This window comes from Melospiza melodia, chromosome 1, assembly GCF_035770615.1.
Source record: "Melospiza melodia melodia isolate bMelMel2 chromosome 1, bMelMel2.pri, whole genome shotgun sequence".
Classification (NCBI taxonomy): Eukaryota; Metazoa; Chordata; class Aves; order Passeriformes; family Passerellidae; genus Melospiza; species Melospiza melodia.
The window spans coordinates 164,526,809-164,549,487 of record NC_086194.1 but is presented as its reverse complement, the minus strand read 5'-3'; the positions used below and the strand labels follow the sequence as shown (position 1 = coordinate 164,549,487).

The window sequence follows — 22,679 nt, the reverse complement described above, 5'->3', positions numbered from 1 at the left end:
AAAGCACTTGTGAGGCAAAGAGGGCTGCTTTAGAGATCATCAATAATGCATTTTGTGCGTGCACTTTGTCAATGTCTCTGCAGAAAGCCTGTAAAGTAGTTGAAGAAAATACAATTTTTTTAATTAGAAGCTTCATTGACAGTTGAATAAATTTAAGAGAGAGAAGAAATAGATGTGGAACACCTGAGATTTTGCAAAATGGACTCTCTTAATTTTTTTCTCTACAATTTTTTATCTAGTACATGCCATTATTTCTGACAATTTTTTTTTCTCAACAAGTTAGAATTTCCACTACTGATAAAGGTGACCCAGGCTTTGTTATTTCAGGCTTTTTTTTCTTATACCTGTATGTAAACAAGACCTCCTAAAATATGTGCTAGTCTGGCTGCCAGACAGTTAGATTTGACCATGATTAAATCCCCTTCTTTACATAATTCAGAAATCTTTTTCAGCCCACATCACTCTCAATTTTAAATAAAAATAATAACTCCATGACTTCTTACATATTAACAAATCACCTCACTTTTAAACTTTTTTAATCTTTGCAGAGAAATTTTGAAATAAAGCAACCCATTTATTCTTTGTTCAACTTAATATCTTACAACAAAAATTTTATGAAGACTATTCTTTCCACAACAGGTTATCAGCAGTTCTCCTTTCAGTCTTGTGTTGCAAATAATGAAGTAATTTGAATGAGACTACATCACTCTTGTGCTTTGATTCATGTCCTGGACAGGGCTGTTAAAATATATTTCAGACTATGCCTGTTACTTCATGCAATCAGGTCCCCTCCTGCAATTATTTTCCCACCTATGCACACAGGAGCTGTGCATGCCAAGAGGATGCAAAGGCAGAGCCCTGCATGTGTCCCAGCACTGCAGCAGGCAGAGAAACAGAATGTCCTCAGCCAGAGGGTGCAGGCAGGAGGCCAAATCCACTCTGACTGCTGGGGAAGAGCTGATATCAAATATCACCTGAGCAGCGCATAAAGAGTTGCTGGGAGACTGTGGGAGACAGATAAGACAAGGGGGACAGGACCTTGGTTAGTGTCTGCAGTGCACTGCAGGAGTTGGTGTGGACAGCACAGCTCTGTGAGGTTTAGGACAAATGCAGAAGTCCCATGTGGATGATGGAGGATGCCAAAGCCTTCTCAGGCCATCCCCACATTTTTATGACAAAGGAAAAGTTAAATCCAGAAATACTTAGTGGCCACTCTGGAAATAGAGGGGCACATTGCTCAGTTGCAACATGGTTTGTACCTGGTCTCTCCAGGAATACCTGCATGTGTTAGTTCTCATACAAGATACATTTGTATCTGGTATTTACCAGACCCCAATTTACAGTATTTAAAATGAATAGAATAGAATAGAATAGAATAGAATAGAATAGAATAGAATAGAATAGAATAGAATAGAATAGAATAATAAGCTATTTTAGTTGGAAGGGGCCTGTGATGAGCATCTAGCCCGGCTGCCTGCCAATTCAAAGGTCACCAAAGCTAGAACATGTTAAGCCCATTGTCCGAATGCATCTTGATCATGGGCTTGGGGCATCAATCACCTCAGCAGAGAGCCTGTTTCACTGTTTGGCCACAGTCATGGAGAAGAAATGTTCCCTAATGTCCAAGCTGAACATTCACTGATGGAGCTTTGAGTTATTCCCATACTTTCAGTCACTGGATCCCAGGGAGAAGAGCTCAGCACCTCCCTCTCCCCTTCCCCTACTCAGGAAGCTGTTAGAGAGCAATGAGGTCACACCTCAGCCTCTTCTTCTGACAAACCTGGAGCCTTCAGCTGCTCATCACAGGACATGACAGTTGGTAAAATAGAAATTAAATTAGTAAAATAGCACATGTGTCTATACATGTATACAGAAAGATTACATAAATAAAGGCTATTAAAACATTTTATTAAATTTAAGCCCTTCTTATTGCTTGTATTTTTCAATGAAAAGCTTTTTGTTCAATTATTCCTCTAAATACAATTATCTTTTATTTCAAAATAAGGAAATCAAATGTAAAATGAAAAAATAATTAACTTAGTCTGAACAAAAGAAAAAGGCAGACAGGGGGAAAAAAATCATGTGAAGAGGTGTGTAACAATTCCTCTAACAGTTATGAGTGTCAGTTTAGATATTTTTATAGCATATAAAAATTATTCAAAACACATTAAAATCTCACACTTCTATTAGTTGCCCTCACAACATTTAAAGTGCTTCAATGTGGATGATTTGTTGCATATCCCATCTTCCAGAGACAGATAATTGTTGCATAATTTTGATATTTCGTTTTCTTGCTTGCATACAATGAAGGAATTTGTAAATGAAAACTATAAGCTCTAAGTATAAGAACAGAGATAAATCTCTTTGAAAGTTTCTTTGTTTATTATTTTATGATTTAGTATTTTAAACCTTTCTCTCTTAGATGAAATATGTTGGTTTCCTGATGTGATGAACAGGTCTTGTAGGCAAACTACTGCACTGAGACATCATATGGCTGCCTTTCTCCAACTTTTCCTAATATTAAGGGAAGGGAAATGATGAATTCCTTCTTTTCAATTTTTCATTTTTGTGCAGCTAGTTTCCGTTTTAGAGCTCTTGGTTTGGTTGGTTTTTTTTTTCCCTTACAAACTGAGCTGGTGCTCCATTGCTACAATGAAAGCCCAAGTATTGAATGCAGAAAGCAATTTACCTTTTCTCCTCTGCAGAGGACCTGTCAAGGTCATTACTGATGCATCTGAGGCAGGGGTAGTTAACTTCAGAGCAGTGAAATAGAGCTGTTTATTCCTTCCCTGCTCTGTAGTGTGATCTTGCTGTGCTTCTATTGACTTCAGTGACTGCAGGGATGAGGCTCTTTAGAGACACGCAGCAGGTTTGTAGACCAGCAGTAGCAGTGTGCTTTTCCTATCCTGAACACACAATTTAAAGATTAATGAACACAAGCTCTAAGACTATTTCTGGTGCAAACAGTTATTGTCACACAAACAGAACTAGAAAAGCAGTCTCTTAACAAGTATGCTCATATTTTGTTTATTTTTGAGAGGTGAAATTGTCATCACAACCCCACAGAATGGAAAAAACAGATTTTAAACTCACATGGTTGTCATGACAGTGCAAATGGTGTTCTGACCAAATCTAATTAAAATAATCATTCGACAAAAAGTAACTCTGGAAAATCCCAGTCAATAAAATAACATTTTTTAAAAAATTGAAAATAAGTAAAAAATACACAAGAATATAAAAGCATAGACAGGTTTGATGAAAATAGATCCTGTTCCTGAACTGTCCACATTGTTCCCGACTGTTCCGTACTGTTCCAACCGTTCTGTACTGTTCCTGAACCTTTTATGAGGTACCAAGCTAAAGCACTCAATAAGTCCAACAAAACATTTTCACTCAGATATCTTTTTCTCTCTCTATCTTTCCCTGTCTGATTGAAATAAGAAGAGTGCCACTGAGCCATGCATGCATTTAAGTGCTTAATGATAACCTGGCTTTTAGAATAATTTTATCACTACTTCTACCTTTGCTGTTTAGAAAGTTCTCTCTTCATTTTACAGGCTAGACTGCACTTTGCAGCTAATTGACATCATATTTTACATCATGCCCTTTTCAAAATGATATAGAAAATTGTGGGATATATTTTCATAAGTCTGGTCTTTTTTCTTTCTTTGTGTTTTGTTTAACAGATATGTCAGATCGAGAACAAAGCACGACATTGACATGAGAATAGGGATTCATTCTGGATCTGTTCTGTGCGGAGTGCTGGGCCTGAGGAAGTGGCAGTTTGATGTCTGGTCATGGGATGTGGATATTGCAAACAAACTCGAGTCAGGTGGAATTCCTGGGTAAGGCAAAGTGTATTTGCCACAGTCAGAAAACATTGCCAGAACATTGCACTGTTAATCTTGCCAAGAGATTAACTCTTTTACATCCTTTCATCAACTGTGACCTTTTTTTTTTTGCTATTTTGCAGTTGGAAAGGATTAGTGAGGCTATAGCCAAAAAAGGTAGAAATGGTCTGCTTGTAGAGCCATTTGAAAAGACAAGACAAAAATATTTATTTTTCTTTGTTATCCTGATTTTCTCAAAAAGATCCATCTTTTGTTTTCAGCCCTCATAGTCCTCAGAGGTAGCTCAAATTTCTCAGTTAGATGTCGACCATTCATGAGATTTTCCAAGCTTCTCTCACCTTTTTCATTCAAATGATACTATGAGGTACAAAGCTATAATTTGTTCTATTTTATAATGCACAAACTGTGGGAAGAAATTATATTTTCCTGGGTCAATAGTCTAATAGCAAGTTGTTATGAACAGCAGGATCTCTGTTAATATAATTTGTCAAAATAATTTAATGCTTTAGTAGATGTTTTGAGATATTTATCTTAACCTGTCTATATGTGAAAATGCATGGTTTTCCACTAAAAAAAGCCTAGTTTCTTTCTTTATCTGAGTGTCTGATGTGGCTGATTCACCTGAAAGTTGAATGTTATTTCTGCTTGATATGGCCTATATATCCTGTTAGTTTGGAAGCTACAAATCCTAGATTTGAACAGTCGTGATTGCAGGAATCTTCTGTTCACTTTCAGTCCCACCTGCCATAGATGAAAAATGTAGAAAAGATCACCTAGACAATTCCAATTTTAGCCATAGAATTTGGAAGCAATATCAGCAGACATCTTTATGTGGAAAAAATCTAAATGGTGCTGTCACCTTGAATGACAGAGATTTTAAGTCATCAAAACTGAGTCATGTGCTGTCCTCCCTACACACACATCAGGATCTGTCAGAGCTGTCATGTTCCCAGGAAATTGGAAGGAAATTTTCTTCATATATTGCAAATGCAGGCCCCTTCCACATTTCTACATAGTAAACCTTTATTCTAATATATCTTCTTGGAATTAGCAGAAAATGAAATTCTGTATGCTTTGAGAACAACTTCTGTACTCTGCATATGTCACCCGTGTGTAAAATTTCAGAAAAAATTTCATTGTCTGCTGCTTATCCCATGTGATAGGCCAGATGACTAAGAGGATGCTTTGTTCACATGAGCAAATTAATAATCTAAGTTTCACCATTCACACCTGCAAAAAGCAGAATCTATTGCTGTTAATGTGTGCAAGCTGTATGGCTATTAATGAATAACCCAGAAAATGCACAGATAAAATGCTGCAGATAAAATGCCTGGCAGGTTTTCAGTCTGCCAGAGCAGAGTGATTTCCTGGATACCAGTGTGCCAGCAGAACAAAGCCTGTGTGTGACAGCAATGAACCAAGTCCCTCAGAATAGTGATTTACATCAGAGTTTCCTAGTGTGCAGAGCAGATTTAATAGATCAGTTAAATTCATTTCAGCCTCACCTTACTTCTCCCTGCCACTAGCACCCAAATCCTCCTGCTTATTGCAATACTGAGGTCATTCCCTTTCCTAGAGCAGCTTCACCAGGAAAGCTGCCCTGGGGTTGTGAGCGGTGCTGCTCTCAGGGTGTGAAACAAGGACAAAGATGAACTGCAGCATTTTCCTGAGGGCATAGTGGAGGGAGGCAGCTGAGGATGGGAAATGTCCTTTTACCCATCCTGAGAGCAGGAAAGGGGCTCTGCTCTCTCCCTGAATGCCTGTGTGTGCCCCTGAGCCCCATCCACCTTGGGAGATGCAGGGAGAGATTGCACCTGACAGAAGGAGCAGAACCCCAGACCAGCTGCCATGGGGAAGGCTCTTAGGAGCACTGAGAAAAAAATGGCAATTTCCAGTTTTCTGAGAGTAAAAAAATTTGTCCACAGCACCTGAGAAGGAAATCTTGTGATCTTGTAGTCAGTGACATTCTTCTGCCAGGATTCCATTTTCTAATAGTTTTTACTTAGTGTATGTGGTTATTACTCTGCAGTAGTGAATTGCATAAATCCTAGGTAATAATTAATTTTCAATGATGTCTCAATGACAGGTATCATCTAACACTGCAGGCCTGATATGCTTTCAAGAGTAAGTCAGGCAATATTTTTTGACTTCAATACTCAGGTTCCCAATGTACTGTATTTGTAGAAAATTAAAAGATATCTCTTCACATTTAAAGTTTTTTAAGCAAGCAGTACAAAACATGAAGCCAGAAAATACTTCTAATCTGCCAACTATTTATTAATACCTGACCCATTTAAGGATATCACATTAATAGCTATCTCCATACTCTGGTAAAACTGCTATCATATCCATCACAAAATCCATATTTCAAGGCTTTATTTCCTAAATTATATTAGTTGAATCTAAAGAGAGAGATAGTCACCTTGGCAACAAGTGTATCACTTTCTCTTTCTTTTTTCTTTTTTTTCTTTAGTTTCTTTAGATTGGTACTTTACTTAAATCAATTTAGCCTTTTTGGATTTCTTAGGGCTAGGAATTTCATCATCTTTCTGAGAGGTCAAATGCTTTACTGTTTCAGTCCCGGACAAAAGTTGCTTGTATTTGAAAGACATTTTTACTGGGCTTTATAATGAGTTTTACTGATTTTTCACTACAAAATACTACTAATCTCTGTGATTATTATAACAGCATGACTTTAGAAAGAGAAAGCTGTACAAAACCTGGGAAGAACCAGGGAATTTGAGACAGCTTAAAAATGACTGGGATACAAATTTTTGATTTTTTAATTAGATATTGATATTGAGTGCTCCACATGGACAGTTTGTGCCAAGTTGTGATACTCCTGGGCACTTCACACTGCTTAAATACAACCAGGACTTTTTTTTCTAGCAATGCATATACATGATATATGACCTTACAGTCTTTTATTCCATCATAGTATTATGCAGTTTAATTCTGTATTTGCATCCTTTGAGTTACAGAAGGAATTCCCAAGGGACTTGCTAGGACCATTTCATTCGCAGGAAGAAGCCAAATTGTGGTGCCTGAGAAAAGCAATGTAGCTTTGTGTCATCAAGAAAGGATCAAGAATTTCAACTCACTCTAAATATTAGGAGTCTGTAACGCAAGTCTGTCTTTCAGAAAGTGACATACACTCGAAGTTTAAAAAATCAGCTGGTTTAAAGTCACTACAATTATTTTATTTGGGCCAGATAAATGCCTAATGAGCAGCTCTCACTTGATTCATGATGCTGCATTGTAGAGTATAGCATAGCCAACCACGCTGATGTTCTCTAGATGTGTCTGCAATTCTCCTACATGCAGGAACATGAAGATTCCTTAAAAATGGTTTGGATAGAAGACATCCAAATTTCTATCATGCCACTGCAAAATTTGAGCTCTTTTGGATATGATCTCTTATATTCAACTTCACTTTGGCCAAAGCTTACAGAACTCATTGCCTGGTCTTAATAGAAATCATTATGTTGCTTGCCTTTGCATAGTTCTCCTATTTCCCTCATTCACTTCAGGTGCAATCAGACCACTAATTTCAAATGTTTAAGCTATCTCAGGAAACTGAAGGAAATTAAAGACCTTCACATAAACTGCTCCAATGCCTACCATTTATTTTTCTCTCAACATACTTCCCTAAAGTACAATTTTCTTTCACTCAGAATAGCATTTTACTTGGGAAGGTCCCCCATTAAACTATTAACTATGAGCAAAGGTATCAGGTGTGGATGTTAAAGTGTTTTTCCTGTGACAGGACTTTGTGCATTAATGACATCTTATTAATGTAAACATATTTTGAGGTTATTTGACCACAAATAAAGCTCATGTTTTTAAATGCACTACTTAATTTTCATTGTTTGCAATATAAAACCTTGTGTTTATGCATGATGTTAAACAATATAGAGTTCAAAACTTCCTTCTAACATATACATAGTAGAGCACAATCAGTATTTGCTACTACTTATTTCACCTATGCAGGAGGATTCACATCTCCAAAGCCACTCTGGACTGCCTGAACGGGGATTATAAAGTTGAAGAAGGGCACGGCAAAGAGCGCAATGAATTCCTGAGGAAACATAACATTGAGACTTATTTAATTAAACAGCCTGAGGAGAGTCTGTTGACTTTACCTGAAGATATTGTGAAAGAGGCTGTCAGCTCCTCTGACAGGAGAAACAGTGGAGCTACATTTACAGAGGGATCCTGGAGCCCTGAACTCCCATTTGATAACATAGTGGGAAAACAAAACGTAAGTCAAACTTCCTTTAATGTCACTGAGATGAATGCATGATTGAGTGCACTTCAACAATGGAGGCCTCAGAGGAGGAAACTTCATCTCTAACCTTTATTCTAACATGTACTGTAACAGCAGAGGATTGAACAAATTGTTTCAAGGCAGAAAAATCATCTATCTAAACTGGGAAAATGCCAGTGAAGCAGAGATTTTGGGTTCATTGTTGTTTTTTTTTTCTTTTTCCCAACTGAAATTAAATGCTGCATGGCTTAGTTTTAATTGAACCACTCCACAAAGTAATTAAAAATAAATCTAATGTTACTAAACTATTGGAACATTCTAGTGAGAGTGTTTATCTCATCGCACAGCTTCAATATAGGGCCATCAAATTAAAAGGATGAGGGAAAGGGCATTTTCCCAGGGAAAACACATAAAGTAGTTTACTGGCATATGAGGGAAGGAAACAAAAAGCACCTTGTGAAATCAGGTTCTTAATGTCTCACTTTTTAAACAAAAAATATTTAAAACTCATACTCTAAGAGACTATTAAAGTTCGCTAGCAGATGAGTTAGACTTTAAGGACATCTGTAGCTCAACAGAAATATGAGATTATAGCAACTTCTCCTGATCAGATATTTTCCAAAATCGCTGCATGGCTGATTGCAGCAGCCTGGGAACCAACAATTCTTGTATGGTAAAAAAATCATTATTGTTTAGAGGAACTAAAGATGCAAAGGTTAAAATGCCCTCAGACTCCACTCTTCCCACTGCACTTGGAGGATTGATGAGTCTTTATAACCCCCGGTCAGCTGAAGTTTTCCTTCATTTTCTTTGAGGGATCTCTAATGACATGATAGATCCTCTCTTCTGCTGCACACCCTTATTCCTACTTGTCTGAACTGTCTGTTGAACATTGTTGTGTGGAGGTCTTGCTTTTGTCAACCGTCTTCTGCTTCTTACAAATGTGCTCAGAAGTGATAAAATCTCACAATCACTCAGCCCACAGCAGTAGCTTCATCTCTTCAAACTGAATTGGAGCATGGCACAGTTTGCTGTTATATAAAACACCTGTTTTATATGTGTTCTGTACATCTGTGCATCTGCATGTACACTGCCTTACAGTATTCTCTGTATTTTGTTGACCTGTCTCTACATTGTCACTTCATTAGGAATAGAGATATGGGTGCATGCTGCTGTCAATATCTTGTGATCTCCCTCTATATCTTTCCCTTTAAGATATTCCAATTTCTGTAGTCCAAAGAAATCTGGGCAGAGTAGGCTTTCATTTTTTTGGTCATTTTCCCAGCTAAACCTGATCTTGTTGCTAACAAAGAGAAATAAAAAAATAAAGGATTATTTTTTATCCGTTTTTATCCAATTATTGAACAACTCCTAGTACTAGTAAAAAGGACTTGAAAGTAATTGAAGTAGGCATAGCTTAACAGCTTCTTTAAAACTTTTTTTTTCTTATGGCAATAAACAATCTACTTTTAGAACAGTTTCTCACAGGTTTTTTTAAAGAATTTGAAGTGGTGTTGGGAAAAGCTGTAATTTTATATAACACAGTTTAACAATAAGCCTTTTGGTGGAGACAGGATTTTAAAAATCTGATGTTCCATGTATGATTCAATTATTATGTAATTTTTAATTTACAGTTGAGACAATAGGCAGTATTGCTCATAAATAATGTATTTTAGCTAAAAAATTCAGATGATGGATTTAAATTATACTAGGACGTAGTAGCATTTTCCAGAGGTGTGTCAGTCTTGGACAGAATAAGCATTTAATAACACTAATTAAGCAGCTTAAAGGTCACTGTCAGCAGCAGGCTTTGAGAATTGTAGAAGCAGCAACCCAACAGTGAATCACTCTGTATGTTTGAATATTTGCCAATTGAATTTAAATTATTTCTTTACCTAATATAAATTACAACAAATTTTGAGCAATTGATCACATTTATCTTACTTTTAACTCTAGTTATGTTAGGAAGCATGTGAAAAGAAATCTCTGGGGTATTCTTAAGCTAAACTCAATTTATCCCAACACACACTCATTACCTTGAACTGGTGTTCTATGAACAGCCTGAATCAGTGAATTGTAGATGTGTTTATGTGAGTAAGAGCAAATAACCACTTTTTATGTAGGCAGTCACAGATATTAGCAAAAACTACACCTATAGCCCAGTTATCACTATGTGCCCTTGCTTTGATTGTGAGGTAAGCCAAGAGTGCAAGTTCTTGTCTGAAATTTTGACATGCCCAATATAAATGGAGGTTTCTGGTAGTGAAACAAGTGTCTAGGCTTCTTTCTTAAAGCAAAGAAAATTGGACAGAAATTATTTTATTTCAAGAGAGAAAAGACCTCCTCCTCTAGAATGAATTAATGACTGTTGGATTTCTTCCATGTACCTTAGAAAAGGAGTAGCTGAAAGCATAACATGGTCACTGGATGTGCTGGTGGAGGCACCTGATGGTCCTGTCAGGATGTGAATTAGGAAAAACAGCATATTAAAATGTCTGTCTTCTATAGGTGTACCTTAGTAGTGGTTGTAGTAAAGCTTAATAGTGAGCACAGAAACTATACTAAAAGACTGCCAAGATGACCGACAAGTCTAAAGAAAAGGGTGGAAATCAGTTCAAAGCCAAGGTACCCGTGTGTTGCAGCTGCCCCATTGTTATTATTGTTGTTATTTCTGTGCTGAGGTGCCCCAGCACTCCCCAGCTGTGCTCACCACTGACCAGTGGTACCATGGTGTCCCTGTGTCTTGTTCCACACTTTCTGGCTCCTGACTTTTGTCCAGTCCCAAAGCATCTCTGCTGACCACAGCTACATGTGATTGGGCAACTGAAAGTATCTGGAGTGTGTATTGGAAGAAACAGAAGTTTAGACACTGAGCAGGTAGACACCAAACTTGTACACACCCTCATTTAGGTGTCTTCCTCTTGACGTAAATCCTACCTCCAACCTGTCTATTTAAGCATGTGACCTTTCAGTTTCCTATTTCTTTCCAAAACATGATGCTCACAGTATGAAAAAAGTAATTCAAAACCTTCCTAAGATTTTCTAAATAACACAGATTAAAAATTTCCATTCTTGTTGAGAGCTGTGTGCTTGGACTTTTTTTGCAGGAAAACTTCCCAGAAAGGAATTAAAACTAATCTTTTAAAGTCTCTATAAAATTTGTCTAAAGTTGGAAGTTTATTATTTTTGTTTGTTTTAATTAATCTTTCAGTTTCAGATGCAAGTTTGGCTAGGGTTTGTTGTTTTGTTGGGGTTTTTTTTAAAGAATTTTGTGTTTGTTCTTGTATGATCAATGGTTATTGTCAGCATCAGAAAACTTCAAAAGCCCGTTGGAGAATTCATAACTGTGTCTTCCATAGAGCTGCTCACAATAGTGAAGGAGAGATAATAGGAAGAGTCAATATTTCTTTGTGTTTGCATAAAGAAGTCTTAAAAGATGCAGAGCAAAGAGGGGGATAAGAGAAAAAATGTGGTTAGGATTTATTCTTTAGACAATAATTTGCATGATGTTTTTTCTTTGCTTTTATATCTAAACACAGGAAGCAGTTTTCTTAAGTATGTGCATGTATATGAGGGAGAGAAAATGATGAAACAAAAATATGAATTTCCTTGTTATATTGTGAATATAAATGCAAATTCAGAGTCTATTTTTGCAAAATACTACAGGCACCATGGCCATAGTGGTGATATGTCATGTTCATCTACCATGAGATGTAAAACACTTCATACATTCAGCAAGGAGACAAGCCTTCATATCAATCACAGCTTAAAATTGAATTTTAACCAAAATATAGTTGCTTAACAGGATGAACTGAGATTATTTTCCTTGTATAAATAAAACAAAATGCTCATCAAAAACATTAGGGATGTTCTCCACCCTTATTTCCAGTGCAGAAACAGAAATACAATGCAATTCTGAGGAATCAATTTACACACCACCATCTGATGTGATCTTATCCTTTAGCAGGGACTTCAGACACACTCATGCCCTTTCAGACACCACAAATAGATAAAAGCTTTTCTTCCTAGCTCAGTTTAAAAGAGATAGGAGTACTTAAACTAAAGTAGTGTCACAGTGTGTAATAATATAGCATTTATCCACTTGCCTTGATTCTTTCTTCCCAGGTCAAGATATGAGTTCAGACATATCTGAAACCTGAGCATGAGAAAAGTTTTTTTTATACTGTGTTTTTCTCCTAATGTTGATAATAGTGATTTTCTAGACAGGAGAAGGGAGTATTCAAGTTGAGTGTCATCCCAAACCTTCTCTACTGAAGCCCTTTTTCTACTAAATAAACAGGAAAACTGCTTTTCACTTTGAAACAGAGAGAAAATTTTCTGCCTGCATTTTGGGATCTTAAATTACTGTTAATAAGATGGAATATGAAATACTATCTGTGACTACAGAGTCCATAGACTTGATTTTAGGATTGTAAGAAAAGTTGTCACCTGGGCTTTGGCAGTGGGAACTTGAGACCCTTCCTGTGTTTTAATGTGCTGCCCAGATTCATTAGAATATGTTTGTTTACTATAGTTTGAATATTAACAAGGGAAACCTGCCTATAGCATTTGCCCAATGTAATCCTGTGATAAAAAAGAATTTGTATCAGAAAATTCTTTTGTATCACCCCTGGCTTTTCAGGGGCATCTGGTGACAGAACATCCTGAGTTCCTGATTCAACAATGCCCAAGAGGAGACAGAGCTGAAGGTCTTTTCAGGAAGGACCTGTGGAATAACTTTTCTCAGGCAGAATTTTATTTCCCACCCATAATAATGCTGAAATGTCTTATGCTATGATGTATGAAGTTTCACATCCTTTCCATTCATTAACATTTCTTAACCCTTGGGAATATTACAGTAGTAGAGTTTCTTTTCCCATTCAAGTGGGAAAGAGCTGCTTCACTGTGGTTTGTGCCATGAAATGGCACCATGAAATGGGAATCAGTTATTCTCTTTATGAAAGCAAACTCTATCTCTTTGCTGAAGCTGAAACACCCTTCATACTATATCTGCTAGAATTCCTTTGTGAAGCAAAAGTATTTTCATTTTTTCCTTTGATTAGTCATTGAAATACCAAAGGAATAATGCATTTGAGATGATATTTTATATACTAATATGAATTACAGTTAAATTAAATCATATAGCCTAACTGTAATGTAGATTGGCTGAAATATACCAGTAGTGAAGAAGAACATACTATCTGAAAACCCAAGCTGAAGTAATCAGAAATGTCACCTTCTTCACTCCTGACTAAGTGATCTGTTCCTTAACTACACACATGCAGTAACTTTGAGATAAGAAAAACTTCAGTACTCATTTGTTGTGGATTTTGTTTTATATAGCTTACATTCTTATTTAATAAAACACACCATTGAGTCAGATATTCTGCTGTGATTTTGGTGTGTACTCCCCTCATGCATGCTTTAATAATTAAATATCAGATTTGAAAAGTGGAATATAGTCCTAATGCCCAGTGCAGCAACAAACCTCCCAGCCTGTACAAAAGAAGGGATTAAAATTCCCCCCTTGATGTACTGTGTGTGTCTAGTGGAACAGAGTTATTATTTTACACTTCTATAGATTTCATTGAATGAATTGCATGGAATGCTGTAATGGTTTGCAATGCAACATGAACTAAAACATTGCATTTTTAACCCAAGGGGACCAGCAGGTTTATTCTGTTTGCATGTGCTTTCCCCTAGACTCTGGCTGCCCTAACAAGAAATTCAATAAATCTGCTTCCAAACCATCTTGCACAAGCTTTGCATGTCCAGTCTGGGCCTGAGGAAATTAACAAGCGAATAGAGCACACCATCGACTTACGGAGTGGCGATAAATTGAGAAGAGAGCATATCAAGCCTTTTTCACTGATGTTTAAAGACTCCAGCCTGGAGCATAAGGTAGCTGGGGCTTGGTAGCTGCAATATTAACAACTCAAATTGTAATAAATGTTCACTGAAGTAGAAAAGCTGTAGGTTCTGGCCTGTGTTGTTTTTTTCTTGTTTTGTTTTTCTTTTTCATTTTGTTTCAGTTTTCATAAGGCGGGGCTGAGCTAGAGTTCATAATACACAGTGACATGATGCAGGTGCTATAATGCTGAAATGATTGCATTTCCTTGTTGGGAAATATGTACACTGAACAAACTCAGTTTCTGAAAACAACAACCACTGGCTGGGTTGAACTTGGTATCGAGTACAAGCAGTTTTCTGTCAGATGGCAGGTTACTTTGGCGCTGATGGTGATTGAGCATATTAATAAACTTACATTTCTATTCAAAAAATACATATCTATATTTATATAGATATGTTCCTTCCATTTATTCATAGAATCCCTCTGATGTCTTCCATGCAGCTGCAATATTTATTTCAAGAGTAATTTTTCAACTCTCTGTTTTAAACATCCCTCTTAAAAAACCTGTTTCTAAGAGCTAAATATGGTTTGTGTCTTTGCTTCTCCTCAACAGCAATATGATCTCATTAACTTCTCTTTCAGTCTACATTGAGATGTAAGTTATAAGTTTTAAAAGAAAAGGTAATGGGAGAATACTCCTTGAAAGCTGATGTTATGGAGTGAAACTGCACAGGTCTCAAATAATTTCATTGACTTTCCTTGATAGTCTCACTTGCAATGACAGTGCAGCAACAGCAGGTCTGCAATGCTATGTGCATTTGACTGAAAGGAAATAAAAATAGCAGGGAAATGAAAGCATGGAGGCTCACTTCTCCATCAACACTCTAACTTCCACTGGAAAACAGACATTTGTACTTGATTTATGAGAGACTATTCCTCAGGAAGGCTGATTAGTGAGAGCTTTATCCCAACTGGAAAAGAAAAATTCTGCTTGAAGTATACCTAAGCCTTTATTGCACTAGTAATCCTGAAGAAGAAATAACAAATGCTTGCTGAAACAGAAATACAAGATTGCATTTCCCCATGAGGAGTTACAATGAGACACAAGGTAGAACCCCCAAAACCAAATTATCCACAAATAATTATCTGCTGAAAAGGAAGATATGAAGATACTTCTTTCAGTGCAGTCATCATGCAAAGCTGACACAGACCCAGAGCAAGAGAAATTCAAGATCTCCGATATCAAATTAATTACTGCATAAAGTCCCAGAAGTCATGAATGATCATTAATCTTTTCAAGATACAAGATAAAAAAAATATGGTGAAAGAATCTGATTTTTTTTGGTTAAAGGAGGAAACAGCCTGATCACAAACAACTTGATGAATGAGCAAACTTGTCAGTGGCTCACCTTGCCTTACTGTGCTATTTAATCACACAAGGCCCAAGCATGGACTGGTGTAAAAGGACACTGCCCAGAATCAGAACCCATATCCAGAAAATAAACTCTCTTATTATTTTATATTTCACACTTGTCAGCCACAAAGAAAAACTATAAGGATAGTGTAGAATTCAATTTAAATGCAATTTAAGAAAATAAATAAGATCCATGCCCTAATCCACCACATTACATAAGTCAGATTTAAATTATTTATAACGTTTTTAATTGCATCTGAATGAAAAAAGTCTACTTAAAAGTTAAATTTTTTAGCAGATTTGGTACATTTTCTTCCCAGTAAGATATTTCCAATTCAGAATTGGACTGCAGTCTTTGGAGAATTATGCTTTCATTCAATATTTCCTTAGGTGTTAGTCCCAACTAGTCGCACAGGCAATAGAAATATAAAATCCATTCAGCAAAATTGACTGAGTCTTCTCTCTGTTCCACAAATTAATCTGGTTTCTCATATTAGGAAGGAGTGAAGTTCTAAAAAATGTCACCACTGCTTTATTTGTTCTGGCACATCCACCACCAACAGCTGGGCAGCCTCTGGTCAGCTCCTCCTTGCTTCTGCTCAGGGTGCTCAGATAGTGATGGGAAATGTACCAGGATACAGAGGAATGATGTGGATTAAGGGAAGATGAATCATAGTGTCCTCCTTGTTGTGGACAGGAGCAATTACCTTATGGGACAGCATGGGAAATGTCCCTTCCCTCCTGCATGTACAGTAATTACAGTTTTGTCCTTTTAACCTTAGTGTTTAACCATAGGTTTCAGGAAGTCATGGAAAAAGTAATATTTGAACTATTTTCCTGCAGAAAACTGCTATTTCATCCATCCCATCTTGTTACTACCACTTTCTCCCTTCTTCCAGTCCATTTAGGAAACAGCAAATTCAGGTTTAAACAGCTGAGATCCTGGCCAAGAAGGGCTACCTTTACCTCATTCAGTGAGATTGTGTTAATGTTCTGTACCTCAAATGACAGAAAAGTGAGTAACCACATGAACAATAAACTACATTTCTTCCTCCTACATTAGTAACAGGACTGCCCTGATGTGGGATCATGGGGTGACATGAATGGATCTGAAATGTTACACTGGACCTCTGTTTAAACAGTCTGGGTTGGTCTGATTTTTTTTCACTATAAAGCAATCCCAGATATCAGGTTTACATTAGCCAGGAAATGTACAGATTTCTCCTTTTAAGATTTCAAAAGGTTAGGAAAACAATCCCAAAATAATTCTGGAATCAACATGCACAAAACTACCATGGAGCTAGCACAGATCCTGGTTTTCACTGGTTTAGATAACTGTTATGTCACTGCAGTTTGAGCCACTGGAACATCTTGCCACTCCTCTCTCTTTGTCCTTCTGTGGTAACAGGATAAGTGTGTATTCCACAGCAGGCAGTAGCAGTCACCTAAGAGAATGGGTTACCTCTCTCAGGCATTATTTTCCATATGAATTCTGCAATCCTTCATTTTTCATAGGATTTATGCAGGACCCACCTGGTATATCTTATAGATTCTTTACTGAAATTGACTGGTCATTACAACCTGTATTTCACTCATTAATGCTTGATATATCATTTAGAGACAATGTGCCCTCAATTTTGCTAGAGGTTTTTTTCACAAATAGCATGTATGCAGATCATCACAGGAAGGTACTTCTGATGATAGTATGAAAAGATACTAAAATTTCCAATTATATAATGGCTCATAGGAAAATCTGATCCTACTTCAGATTATTCCAATAAGTAAAAGATATCATCATGATGATCTCCCTAAATATCAGCAATTTTAAAATATCCATACCATATACTTTCATACAGGGTAAAGTAGAGGCACAGGACAGGGAATTTTACATGCTGGTAGGGATTTATTAAAGAAAGTTTCCAATGTAAAGGTTTCTATAGAGATATTCAAAGTCTTCCTGCATATTTGTACTTGGATTAGAAAACAGGCTGGTCTTAGACATGAAACATTTACGTATTTTCTGTGAGGTGAGCACACTGGAAATATCAAAAGAGCTTTGAATTTCAAAGTACACATTTTCTTAGTTCAAATATTTGACCTAAATATCTGAGTTTCTCTGTTTCACAATTTCTGACTGGTAAGATAAATAGAAATTACATGGGTAGGAAAACAATTTTGCTCCTCCGGCTTGCTATATCTCAGCAGCCACAGGCATCACCTCCTTCCTTAACTCAGAAACTTCCACTTGCAAGGAGGTCTGCAAGAGATGCTGGGCAAACTCTGTGCCTGTCCAGCAACTTTTTTATTGTTGATCAGCAGCTGTATCTCTGTCTCCTCTTTGGTCTTCCCAGAAGTTCATTTCCTCTCCTGCTTAGACTTCTTGAAACATATTCTTCCATTCCTCTCCTGTATTGCAGAAACTTTTCCAACTTCTCTGATGAAGAACAAACCTGGTCTCCCTTTGCATCTATAAGGTTCTCTCTGAGTCAAAGAGCAGCAGGGAGGATAAGATCAAACATCTTACTCCCCAGTGCACAAATATTTTCTTTAGGGGAACATGTGAAGCCTGCCATATTATTGGTTCTTTCCTTTCAAAGAGGCTTTGGAGGAGAGAGGTGAGGCATAAGCAGCATTCTCAACAGGAGAATCCTGGCCTTTCTTAGGCAAGTCACACCAGCACAGGAGGCTCTGTGGGGTGTCCAGGGAAGGTTTTCACTGCAGACAAGGTCACATCACAATTCTTCCTACCACTCTACACAGCTCTGGTTGGCTACATGCCCTCCCCATGATTTTTGAAGGGCCTTGAGGCTTAGTGAATCCTTCAATTATTTCTCCAAGTCATTAAGGGGTAGACTGCTACAGAGCTGCTGCATTTATCATTTATGTCAGTGCTGCCTAGGGATGCCAACAATTCCTCATCACAATGTTGTTACTGATTAGAACACAGCATCCATCCTTTTGACATAATGCTCAACACAGCAGGCCATTCTATGTTTGTGCTTCATTCATCTAGTTTGCCTTAATTTCCCTATGGAACAGTTGGGATTTCATGTTATATTTTAAAGAACGTACCTTTCTTTTTTCCTATTTGAAAAAAGCCCTGATCCATTATTTATGCAGACTGATGCAGTTCTGTTTCCTTGCACATGAAATCAGGGTCAGTGCCTCTGGGGCTCCAGCAGCAAAATGAAGTGGAATTACCTGTGGCCAAAAATCATGCCAAAGTGAATCTGCCAGCAGCAGACACGAGGTGGAATCACAGGAGAGGAGTCAAAATGAGGGACATCAACAAATGTCCCCCCTCTCTTACTCATGACAAATGGGAGTAGGGAAGTGAAACCTTTTTTTCCATCTGGGAGCTTGAGACTGTTTTGATCAGGTGTTTGTGCTGAGATGATGTCCCAGCCAAAGATCCACATAGGAAAAGTTTAAGTCTAAGTCTAAGACTAAGCTAGGATCTCCCTTCAAGAGTAAATTAGCTATGAAATCCAGTTCAAAGCTGGACTCTCTCAGTGTATGTTCTTGACACATTCCTCAATTTATTTTTTTTTTATGTTATAATGCTTTCTAGGCATTAATAACAGCAGATCTCTCTATTTCCAAATATCTGAAGAGAGATTCTGGTATCTGATATTGCTTTGACTCTTATAACCTTTTTTTCAGCCCCTTTAAAATAGCAAAGGTTTGAACAAAATGAAGTTATTGTTCAGAGGAAGAAAAATGACTGGGGCAAGCCTTTTCAGATTTTTTTATAATACAAAGAAACTTTGGTGGTATCCATAAAGGGTATAGAGAATTACAATTACAAAACATATTCCTATGGACTAATCTTCAGCTGCTGTAAACAGCTGCAGTTTAATTGAATTAGCAATGATAAATAACAGCTGAGGACTTGGTTAGTATTTCCATTTTAACTGATCTACTGTGGTCTATCCATGTGTCTGTTACTCCATTTCTGGGTAATTTCCATTAAAAATGGAACCTAATAGCATTCACAGTTGTTTGATATGCTCGAGAAAAATATTTTTTCAATAAATCTTTATAATAGTGCACCGCAAATAGTCTTTTACATTTGGAGAATGCCCATATTGCCAAGTTTCCACAGAGCCTCTGACTTTGTTAGGATACAGAGTTTCAGCATCCCAGCATCCCAAATAGTCTCAGAATGTTCTAACTAGATAATTTTCTTTAAAAAAGAAAATTAGGAAAAATAGCAGAGCAGCCTCAATTTAACCATCATGGAGACCCCTCTGTGCCATCATGCATGCAGAGTCACACATGACTCCAGTGCTTGTCTTCATGTGAGGAAATTCATGGTTTCTCTGGTTATTAAGTATTTTATTAAGCAATTAAATGTTCAGTATTCCACACAGCTCCTGGTATCTACCTCAGGATTTTTAAAGCAAATAATTTTGAACAAAGCAGAAAAATTTTGTATTTCAAATTACAGATTTTTGTTGTCTTGGTTAAAACATTTTACCAGATTATTAACAATTTATTCGATGGGTTTTATTTTCAAACAAAATTCAGGTTTATTGATTTATTGGTCCATTGTGCTAGTTTTCCCCATGTCTCCTATATACATCAGGCTTAATGAAACTACTTCATGTGTTAACAGCTAATTTACTTTTCTGTGTGTGTTTTCTTTTTTTATTCTAGTATTCTCAAATGCGGGATGAAGTATTCAAATCAAACTTGGTGTGTGCATTTATTGTTCTTGTATTTATCACCACTATCCAAAGCTTGCTCCCTTCTTCCAGGTAAATACAGAAATATATCTCTATATATCTGAAGGCAATCTTAGGGACACAGTGGAACAATATTTTTAGGATTGATGTGCAATGAACCAATAAAATCTGCTTGTTCCCCAGAAGTGTTTGGAAATATTCAGTCACTTTTTTTGCAATACTATTTTTTACCACAATATCTACAGCTACATGTTTTCAAGTGAGACAGCAGCATGTGCTGGCGTTGTTATGTTTTCAAGCAGAACTACCACCAAGTTAAGTGGAAATTTTGAGTTACAAAAATTTGCTCCAGTGTGTCCTGGTGAAACACGATCCAGAACAATAGCTGTGCCTCTTTGCTAAGTGATTGATAATCCCCTTGGGTATCAGTGACTCTCTCGGTTTTGTTGAATAAATGCTTTGTAAGAGAATTGTACTGCTTGCTTTGCTGCTGACAATGTGATTTGCCCAGCTGGGAAAAGCAGTCTCAGGCCATTAATAAGCATGGAGGTGATCTGGTAGATCTGTTTTCACTTTGCTCTCCTCTGGGGCTGACCAAGCAATATACTCCTATCAAGGTGATGAAAATCTGACATAGATGAGACCTTGGTGCCCACATTTCACAGACTCAAACATATCATTTGGCATTTTTGTCTACAGTTTAATAATGAGATCGCAAGAGTATGTGCAAGGACTGAGGTCAGTTTTCTAGAACAGGACTGCCACTGTAACAACCCTCTGGTCCCATTTGGTCATTGACAGAGCAAGTGTAAAAATTCCCAGAATAACATATTTCTTGGGGAGTTTCTAGCACTCAGATGAACCTTAACTTATGGCTGACAGCAGAGTAACTTTGAAAATACCTTATTTGTACAACAAGACATTTATTGTGTTACAATAGTGCAGCAAGATTCCTTGGATCATTTCTGGAAGATGTGAGTTACCAGGTTGATGTCTGAGAACACCCAAGTGGGGGTTAGGTGCAGGCAGGCAAATACATTCTGTAGCAGTGTTGTCTCATATGTTTTGTAATTCTCAGCTGACAAAGTACCTGGAGTAGCATGTGACCTTCTGTTGTTCCTTATGTGCCACATTGCTCCCAGTAAGTTTCCTTGCTTTTTAAAAGCTCTTCTCCCAGCACACTTTTAAAGTTCTTCACTTTGTGTAGATTTTTTTTTTTTTTTGTTTGTTATTTTTTTCCTCAGTATGTACAAGAAGATTTATGGATCTTATTAACAGAACCTGTTTTCCAAAAAGACTTCTGCTGCTATATCAATCACTGCCATATCAGATAAAAAAAAAAAAAAAAAAAAGACGTTTTTTTCTACCTGCACAGATTCATCTCTGTTAACTCCTGTGAGCGTGTCTGGTGCCATGGGAGTGAGGGGGAAGGAGTCACACAAACACATTGCCTGCAGCTGTCTCACCTCCTAGTTTCTCATCTTGCCAGGAGACTTGTGTTTTTCCCTGAGGACCTTTTTGTCACTGAATGTTAAAGAGGCTGCAAATACAAATAGGTCAAAATTAAGGCTAAATTAATTCCTACAAGAAAAGATCAGCAGAGATTTTTTTAAAAAATGTGACCTTGTCTTCAAGAATGCCCTGGAAATGTGATTGCTAGAACTTGGGAAGATATTTAGGGAAAGGGTATTTACCACAAACCCTTTTGGAGAGAAGCTTTGGAGATACATGAGTGTTTATTGGCAGTTCCTGTGTTCTGTCAGGAGCTGAAGATCACTGTCAAGGCTTAAGGAGACAAATTTTGGTCTTGTTTTTTTTTAATGTTCTGATAATCTGCTTCAAAAAGTGTTTCAATTTTTTAAAAAGCATGCCTGTCAACAGATGAGCAGCCCTAAAATAACAGGATAGGGGTTTTGAGTGAGAAGGTTTCAATATGCTTAAACATATTGGATGAGAAAATAATCTGGAAGTTCAAATTTCCTAAGTTCCAGTTCTAAAAGCAGTTCAAGGCATGAGCAATTGAACAAACTATCACAAACTTAGACATGATTTGGATTCAGAGAATCCTTGAAATAACTGCATATTCATTTGTTATGCCTCTGGTAAATATCAGAGAAGTCAAATACTAGGGTGGAAAACCATGGAAATAGTTTCCATGAAACCACTAACAAACTATAATTCAGTCCTCATGGTAACTTACCCATTTCCTAAAATTACATATAAGAGTTTAGATTTCTGTTGAGCAAGGATGAAATTTTGTAATTGCTTAAGTAGATGTGTGAATATTTTTTGATCTGAGTTTTTTGTTTGTGAAAATTTGGGAAAATGCTATTTAAATTGTCATAGAACATATATTTCTAAGGTTCTCTGGGGAGTTTCCCAGAGATTTTACCTTAGTCTGTGTGTTAAAGAAGGGAACCATATCTCAAATTTAATAGGTATGGAAGTTTCAGAATTTTCTCTGTTTATATCTCTCTCCCTAAGGATAAATATTTGATCCATTCATGCATTTTTCCCTGACAAGGCAGATGCACGTGAATTTAAAAATCTTTACAATAGTTTTCATTCTTTGAAATATGGAGTTGGGAAAATTAATCTAAGTGACATA

General features: G+C 37.0%; 1 protein-coding gene across 2 annotated transcripts in view; it reads left to right on the top strand.

Moving 5' to 3' along the window:
• ADCY8 (adenylate cyclase 8) overlaps window positions 1-22,679 on the top strand; it is a 115,887-nt gene that overhangs the window by 66,279 nt on the left and 26,929 nt on the right. Inside the window, exons 6-9 of one of the 2 annotated variants that reach the window (XM_063174252.1) lie at window positions 3,687-3,845; window positions 7,842-8,112; window positions 13,822-14,019; window positions 20,043-20,143. In XM_063174252.1, coding sequence (XP_063030322.1) covers window positions 3,687-3,845; window positions 7,842-8,112; window positions 13,822-14,019; window positions 20,043-20,143 — 729 coding nt within the window. The remainder of the gene's footprint in view (window positions 1-3,686; window positions 3,846-7,841; window positions 8,113-13,821; window positions 14,020-20,042; window positions 20,144-22,679) is intronic. The other variant, XM_063174259.1, reaches the window with a different exon arrangement.